The sequence below is a fragment of the Myotis lucifugus genome, unplaced genomic scaffold (assembly GCF_000147115.1).
Source record: "Myotis lucifugus unplaced genomic scaffold, Myoluc2.0 scaffold_66, whole genome shotgun sequence".
Lineage (NCBI taxonomy): Eukaryota > Metazoa > Chordata > Mammalia > Chiroptera > Vespertilionidae > Myotis > Myotis lucifugus.
Genome location: NW_005871114.1, coordinates 2,091,453 through 2,100,079, shown reverse-complemented (window position 1 = coordinate 2,100,079; position 8,627 = coordinate 2,091,453). Strand labels below are relative to the sequence as shown.

The 8,627-nt window shown below is 53.0% G+C and overlaps 1 protein-coding gene across 1 annotated transcript in view; it reads right to left on the bottom strand.

Annotated features, from left to right (window-relative positions):
• Window positions 1-8,627, bottom strand: part of SLIT1 (slit guidance ligand 1) — a 152,436-nt gene that overhangs the window by 25,988 nt on the left and 117,821 nt on the right. Inside the window, 6 exon segments of the mRNA XM_006090043.3 lie at window positions 411-482; window positions 1,989-2,060; window positions 4,021-4,089; window positions 5,974-6,106; window positions 7,080-7,246; window positions 7,574-7,717. Coding sequence (XP_006090105.2) covers window positions 411-482; window positions 1,989-2,060; window positions 4,021-4,089; window positions 5,974-6,106; window positions 7,080-7,246; window positions 7,574-7,717 — 657 coding nt within the window.

The window sequence follows — 8,627 nt, the reverse complement described above, 5'->3', positions numbered from 1 at the left end:
GGGGCATCATAACAGGCGTGACAGGGGCTTTGATCACAGGGCAAAACCTCACAGTGGGAATTCTTAGAAAAGGTTGATGAATTTTACAACACTCTCCATCTGAACAGGAGACGCGTTCAAATAAGAGGCTGCCTTGTCTTGGATGCACACACACACACACACACACACACACACACACACACAGACACACTGCAAACACAACTTGGGGCAGACAGCAGCCCCGTTTCTCAGCTACTTTCCCATTGGTTCCTCGGACTCCTTCAGGGCTTAATGAGCGTGGACTGGCCCCCCACCTTTGGACACAGTTGGCCCTGCTGGGGCCCCAGACCTTGGGACATTGCTCCCCACTGGGTGGGCAGCGGGGCCCTCAGCGGGGAGATTTCCCTGGAGGAATGAAGCGGGAGACTTACAGCAGACGCAGGGAGCGCAGCCCCTGGAAGGCCAGCGGAGGGATGCACTGGAGGGCATTGTAGCTGAGGATCCTGAGGGAAGGGAGAAAGGGGAGGGAGGGAGAGAGGGAGGAGAAAGAGGGGGGCAAAGAAAAAGAATTGGTGTTCGCCTGGCTGCGGGGCTGGGAGGGGCGGGAGGATTATCAGGGGCCACGAGGAGACTTCTGGGGGTGACAGAAGTGGTCACAATCTTGATTGTGGCGGCGGCTCCATGGGTGTGAGCGTAAGTCAAAATGCATCAAATGATACAATGAAGTATGTGCAGGTTTCTGTATATTAACTGTGCCTCAATGAAGCTGTTTTCCAAATAATAGAGGAGGGAGCCGCTCCTATCCCAGGAGGGGGCTGTTTCCCCGGCAGCAGCAGGTCGCTCGGACCAGCACTGCTCAGCCTCAGCACTGTGGACAGTTCTTTGTTTGGGGGCTGTCCTGGGCATTGCGGGATGCACCCCTGGCCTCTGCCCATGCGATGCCAGGAGCTCCCCCTGCCTTCCTCCAGCTGTGACAGCGAAATGTTTCAGGCACTGCCAAATGTCCCTGGAGGGCAGAGTCGGCCCTGGTAGAGACCCCTCGACCATGGCAGCTTCACACACAGGCTCATGAAGACCTGAACAGGGCACATGACCAGTAAGCAGACCCTGGGGCAGGTGAGTGTGGTGGGGGAACCTGCACGTCGAGGCCGCGGTCCCTATTCTGCTCTGCGGCCTGGCTGGCTCAGGACCCCGTCCTGGCTCTGTGTGGCCGCAGGAGAACCGAAGGGAAAGTTCAGAAGTTTGGGCGCATTATCGGCAAACTGAGATACACTCTTAAGCCCCAGGCAAATATAAGGGATGCTTGTTAACGCTTTCTTGGAATAAAATTAAAACAATCATTATATTATGGGCACAAACATGTCCATAGGGCCACTGTTCATAACAGTACAAACTGGAAGCACCCCAAATATCCGTCGACAGTGGAATGGGTGAGGGAAGCACGGCATTTTCCTACGAGGAATCCTATACAGCAGTGAAAATGAGCAGACCACAGCTTCACACAACACAAGTGGGTCTCACAAACATCATGGTAAGTAAAAGTATATATTCTGTAGGTTGCAATTTATATAAGGTTAAACGTGGGCAAAATTAAAGTTCATTGTATAGAAATGAATTTCTAGATGGCAACACCATAAACACCAAAGAAGTGATCATCGTAAAAGTCAGGGTCAGGGCTACCCTGAGTGGAGAAGGGAGAGCTAACAACCAGGAAGGGACAGGGTGGCTTATGGGTGCTAGCTGTGTTCTAACTTTTCGCCTTAGGTATTTACACATGCGTGCCAGCTTTACGATTATTTGTTAAACGGCATGTTTACATTTTTTTCACTTGTTCATACATATATATGCTGGATTTCACAATAAAAAAATATTTTAAAGAGTGTTTTTGGCTGGCAGCCCTGACACACTCCCTGACACACTCCCTGACACACTCCCTGTGATTGACCGGGGCCGGGGAAGTCTCGTTCGCCATAGTGGGAACCCTCCCACCACTCCCCACTGGGACTCACAGAGTGGTCAGCTGGCTCATGTTGGTGAAGGAGGAGTTGCTTAAGGAGCTGATCTTGTTGTTACTTAGGTCCCTGGAAAAGACAAGAGCCCCCGACAGACGGTTTCATAGTAAGAACTGCCCCGACACTGGTCCTCCTTCCCTCCTTGCCTTCTCAAGTGCATCTGAGCCCCTAGGGGAGCTGCCTCACATTAGACCAAAGAAAGGTCGTCTCTCTCTTTGGCCCTCTGTCATCAGCCACCAAATCACTCCCCCCACCTCCCTACTCCTGCCCCTCCCCACCACACACACATTGGAACAGTCAAAACACATTTGCTACAATTGTGAGCAAAGTCAGATAAACTGTCAAAATTCTGTAAGTCACCCAGCCAGCGTGGCTCAGTGGTTCAGCACCGACCTATGAACCCGGAGGTCACGTCACAGTTCAATTCCTGGTCAGGGCGCATGCCTGGGTTGCAGGGTCAATTCCCAGTGTGGGATGTGCAGGAGGCAGCCGATCAATGATTCTCTCTCATCATTGATGTTTCTCCCTCTCTCTTCCTCTCCCTTCCTCTCTGAAGTCAATAAAAATATTTTTTTAAAAAAAATCTGTAAGCCAGTGCTGCTCTAAGTAGTCAGTCCTTGAACTGAATATTCCATACAAGGAACTTGTGCCAAAATGTGACCTCCTAGGACAGTGATGGTGAACCCATGACACACGTGTCAGAGGTGACACGCGAACTCATTTTTTTGGTTGATTTTTCTTTGTTAAATGGCATTTAAATATATAAAATAAATATCAAAAATATAAGTCTTTGTTTTACTATGGTTGCAAATATCAAAAAAATTTCTATATGTGACACGGCACCAGAGTTAAGTTAGGGTTTTTCAAAATGCTGACACGCCGAGCTCAAAAGGTTCGCCACCACTGTCCTAGGACACTAAACACAACTAACTGTAGCTAACATGTCCTTCATAGTGAGACTTCCTCAATGAAGGAACCAAAATGTGGGTCACATTCGGTGCAAGTCCCTTATCGAGTGTGGACCTAGTACAAGCAGTCCTTGGGCTGCTGCCGGCCCACAGACCACACTTGGCGTCGCGCTGCTCCAAGCCACGCTAAGATGGAGCGTTCTCAGGACTTCTTTTTTGGTAGAATCTGGCCAATGAGCAGATAAAGGCAACTGAAGGGAGGTGTTAATTAGGCTGGGAGGCTAAGAAGAGCTAATTTGTTCTGAGGTCTTGTTTGTTCTTTATCCTCACCTGAGGATATTTTCCCACTGATTTTTAGAGAGAATGGAAGAGAGAGGGAAAGACAGAGAGAAATATCAATGTGAGAGAAACACATCAACTGGCTGCCTCCTGCACACGCCCTGACCAGGGCCTGGGCCCTGGAGAAGCCTGCAAGTGAGGTACATGCCCTTGACTGGAATCAAACCCAGGACCCTTTGGTCCACAGGCCGATGCTCTATGCACTGAGCCAAACCCTCTAGAGCAGTGGTTCTCAACCCAGAAATCAGGATTTTAAAAAGCTTCCCAGGTGATTCTAATGTGCAGCCAAGGTTGAGAACCATTGCTCTAGAGCCTGAGGTTTATTTTGTATTTTTTCATGAGGTCAAAACAGAAAAGCTCATGTTAGTCTCAAGAAAAATTTAGTTACAGATACTTATTTGTAGCACCCATATTCCATATTTGGTTTGGGGGCTTAGGTTGGACTGAGAAATTCCCCATAACCCTCTACATCTGCCCTGCCTCCTGCCTTTGCAAAGCTGACCAGCATTAACAATAACTATCAGCCTAGAAGGCGGTTTGGGGAGATGGTGTGGAACAATGCAACTCCAAAGCATGACCACTAGGTGGCAGAACTGCTCTATGCACAGATGTTCCCAGAGGGAAAGGGTGAAAATTAAACAAAAACAAAAACAAAAAACAGAATCAACACAAGTGGGGTCAGTGGGGAATTCCAGTAAAACTGGAGCCACAAGGGTCAGATGCTGATGGCCCTCCTGTCCTCTGGGGCAGGTCTGGGGTCCTCAAGTCGCCTGGATACTCACACAAGCTGCAGGTACTTGTAGGTGGACAGCTGTCCCGGAACCAGCGTGAACTGGTTCCCGTCCAAGTAGCTACAGGAGAAAACACAACAGTTAGTGCACCATCTCTGCCTGCCCAGGCTGGGAGAACCTCTCCCTGCAGCCAGGGCCTCCTCGCTTGCGTTCTCTCCTTCTGGTAGACCACCAACGGCCCTGAATCGCTAACTGGGGGAGAAAATACATAAATCTTTTAGGCGTTTTGGGCAGGTGCCACCCAAAAAACTTGGTAAAAGCCACTGAGACATGAAGCCTCCTTTGGCTCCCTTTCCGCTCCCCTGTCTCGCCCTCTCAGCCTCCTCCCCTGTGGGCACTGCCCGTGTTCAATCCTGGGCTCCTGGCAAGCTGCCTTCTGTCCTGCCAACCTTCTGGGACCCACTCTATGCATTGCCACTCAAGTCAGAGTCCATAAAGCCACGCCCATCCAAAATTCCCCTAAAACTTCCCCAAAGCGTAGAGCTTGGGATTCAAGGAGCTTCAAGCCTGCCCTTCTTCCCCCACCATCACTGACACCAGCCATCCTTGCTAAGCAGTGACCCAAGTGCCAGCTGCTGACGCCCCAGCTGGGCTCCCTGCACAGGACCCTCACCAACTGCAGCCCTCAGGATGGCTCCAGCTTCAGGAGTAGCAACATCAGCACTGTCCTCGCCCTGACCCATCCCTCTGTTGTCACACAAAGTGACTTCCTGCTCCCCCATCTCATTGGTTCTGCTCAGCAGCCCTTCAAAACACCAAGTAGCCCCATTTTACAGCTGGGAAACTGAGACTGAGAAAAGTCAAGTGGCTTTCCCAGCATCCTTAGAGTTGCAATGAGACACCAAGGAGAAAACTGGGATTCTGACGCTGCGACAGAAAACTGGGCAGGCGATGAGGTGGGCGAGTGGCTGGACAAGGACTGCAGTGGTCGATGTGTGTGTGTGTGAAGAAATAGCCAGCCTTGTTGGTAATGGAAGAATAAAATGAAAATTTCATGCTCTCCCCATGGAGAAAAGCTTGGCTACGGAGGCCTGGAGGGACCAATCCCAGGGGACAGTAGAGCTGGGGGTTGACCACAGCCTTCCACTGGGAAGTGCCTGTTGAAGAAGCCGGGCCTGCCATTCCCATCCTCGCCCACATGAGTTCAGATACCAAACCGGACGTCCACCACACACCCAGTGCTGATGGGAGGGCAGGCGGGCCATTGCCAACACGGCTAGCGGCAGTAGGAAGGAAACACTTTTCTGGAAGGCCGTCAAAGGCAGCGGGAGCCCTGACAATACACCGTTCTTTGGCTAACCTCTTCCCGAAGGGACACTCATCTCAGCGTTATTCATGATAGTAGAAAAATGGAGACAATTTAAATATCCAGCAAAGAGGGATCTGTTATACAGTTCATCATAGAGTCATGTGAGGGAATATTATGCAGCCAGTAAAAATCGCTTTTGTGAAAGTTTTCATTGCAGAGCAGAATGCTCATGAGATGATGTAAAGCGAAAAAAATTAATGTTATTTCTTCTTTTAAAGGCAGAGCTTAATTTAAAGGAATGAAGCGCTTGCCACGGGTGACTCACGCCATCGGGGGATGCAGAGGGGGGTCAAAGCAAAGCTCAAAGGCTTCTGGGAACCAGTGTCGCTGCAAGGCCCTAACTCAGTGATGGCAAACCTATGACACGCGTGTCAGAGGTGACACGCGAACTCATTTTTTTGGTTGATTTTTCTTTGTTAAATGTCATTTAAATATATAAAATAAATATCAAAAATATAAATCTTTGTTTTACTATGGTTGCAAAGATAAAAAAATTTCTATATGTGACACGGCACCAGAGTTAAGTTAGGGTTTTTCAAAATGCTGACACTGCAAGCTCCAAAGGTTCGCCATCACTGATCTAACTCCAGGCTGCTAGTCAGCTGATATCTGCCCTGGCACCTTCTCCTACTCACAGTTCGGTGACGTTCTTGGGGATGCCCTTGGGCAGGCCCTGGAGGTGCTTGTTGCTGCATCGGACCACGGTGTCCAGGCAGGCGCACTCCTGGGGGCACTGTGGGCGGGGCAGGCAGCTCCCCTCCTCCTGGCCTGGGGAAGAAGCCACGTCAGTGAGGGGCAGGCCTTCGTAGTGCCTCCTGTATCCAGGGCCCTGTGTGGGGAGCCTCAGAACAGAAGCCCCTCCCGGACCCTCCCTCAGGCACCAGAAGGCTCCTCTTGGCTGTGCCCCTCCCCCGCCAAGGACAGAGCCCCTTGGACCTGTTGTGAGGTTAATACAGGTCTTGGATCAATCTCTTCTACGTGGACCCAAGGTGGCCCTGGGCACAGCAGAGAAGAGGATGGCAGCCACACGTTTTCTTGAGCACCTACTATGTGCTAGACACTATCGAACAGTCTCCTTAGCAGTGCAGTAAGGGGTGCCACTCTCACCCCTAGAAGGTATGAGGACAGAGACGTGTCTCTTCTTTGTTCACTGAAGGAGCCTAGTACCCAGAGCGGGGCCTGGCACACAGGAGCCCTCCCAATAGGTCCGTGGGATGGGTGAATTTCTCCTTGACTGAGATCTGGGGAGGTTAACAAACTTGCTCAGGTCTGGAGACCAGTTAGGAGCAAGGTGGGCTCCGTACCCATTGCATATGCCGGACAGAATGAACCCGTAAGCCTGCAGCACCTGGAGCAGCCAGGGGGCAGGCCTCTGGGTTAAATGTACTTAGATCAAGAAAACCTACTAACATGTTAAGTGGGACTTTCTCGAGAGACGGATACTTGGTAATGTTTACTTTCTTTTTTATTATCCATATTTTCCCATTTTAAAAACAATAAGCATATTATTGCTCTTATATCACACACCACCACCAGGCAGGGGTAGGGTGGGTGCAGCACTGAGAGCTGCCTCCCTGCTCCTTGCTCCTCCCCATCAACAGAGCCTCCCTCCCACCGACCTCTCCACTCAAGGGCCTGTCACAGGGCGCTACCCACCACTCCCCTCCCTCTGGCCTGGCCCAGCTCTCCCTCACCTGCCTCCCGGGGGGGGGGGGGGGGGCGGGCAGGGCATCCGAGTTACCTTCCTCACACCTGAAGTCCGGGAAGGCCACGTCCTGCAGGGGAATCTGCCGCAGGAAGTCTGGGTTCTGGCACCTCGGGTTCCCGGTCACGATCTTCCTCTTCCGCAGCCAGTCGCCCAGCCAGGCCAGCTGGCAGTTGCAGTTGAAAGGATTGGCCAGGAGGTTTCTGGAAGAGACAGCTGGTGTGACCACGCAGACACCCGCCCGTCTCGGCTCCCCCAGCAAAGCCCTCTGCTGTCCCCACGCACTGTTCACACCGCCACCCACACTCCCCCAGACACCCAGCCAGCCACTCGCCCAGGGCAGCATTCCAGCCTGGTGAGCCCCAGGTTTCAACACACCACGGGGACCACACATCCCCTGAGTTTGTCCTTTAAAGTAACCAACAGGGAGACATGCCCTGGGAGGGCGGGTGGGCGACGTTCCCAGGTGCAGATGCTGATGCCAGAGCCCCGGCCCACGAGGACTGCGCTGAGCAGAGGGCTGGACTTACAGCGTGGAGAGGGCCTGCAGGGTGTCGAAGGCTCCGGGGGAGATGGTGGCGATCTGGTTGTCGTAAAGCGAGAGGAGGCGGACGTTGCGCAGGCCCGTGAAGCTGTCGTTGTGGATGCAGCTGATACGATTGTTCCTCAGCATCCTGGGGCGGGTGGGGGAGAGCCCACGCTGTGCCCTGTGGCCATCTGCCCGAGAGGGGCATTGGCCACCACCAGCGAGTTCACAGATTCTCCCCGGGAGGCACTGAGCCCCAGCACCTGAACCCTTCACACCTGTGCCCCCTCCAGACCCTCCAGCCCGTATGGCCTCACCGCAGCCCTCTCCTTCACTCCCTGGGTGCCCAGTGCCTCCTCCGCTTCCAGGCCATGCTCCACCTCAACACCAGAGAGACTTTCCTCAAACCTAACCCAGTCGTGTCCCTCTTCAGCCAAAGCCCTCAGCAGCCTCCATACTGCCCACAGAATTATGTTTAAACTAGAGGCCCAGTGCACAAAAATTTGTGCACAGGTGGGGTCCCTCAGCCCAGCCTGTGCCCTCTCACAGTCTGGGACCCCTCGGGGGATGTCCACCTACTGGCTGAGGCCTACTCCCCGGGGGATTGGGCCTAAGCTGGCAGTCAGACATCCCTCTGGCAGCCCGGGAGCCCTCAGGGGATGTCCACTTGCCAGCAGGGAGCAGGCCTAAGCTGCAGTCAGACATCCTTAGCGCTGCTGAGGAGGTGGGAGAGGCTCCCGCCACCACCGCTGTGCTGGCAGCCCGTCAGCCTGGCTTGTGGCTGAGCAGAGCTCCCCCTGTGGGAGTGCACTGACCACTAGGGGGCAGCTCCTGCATTGAGTGTCTGCCCCCTGGTGGTCAGTGTATGTCATAGTGACCAGTCATTCCCAGTCGTTCTGCTGTTAGGGTCAATTTGCATATTACCCTTTTATTATATGCCTGGTGCACAGGTGGGGGCCAGCTGGTTTGCCCTGAAGGGTGTCCCGGATCAGGGTAGGGGTCCTGCTGGGTGCCTGGCCAGCCTGGGTGAGGGCTGAGGTCCGTTTTCAGGCTGGCCA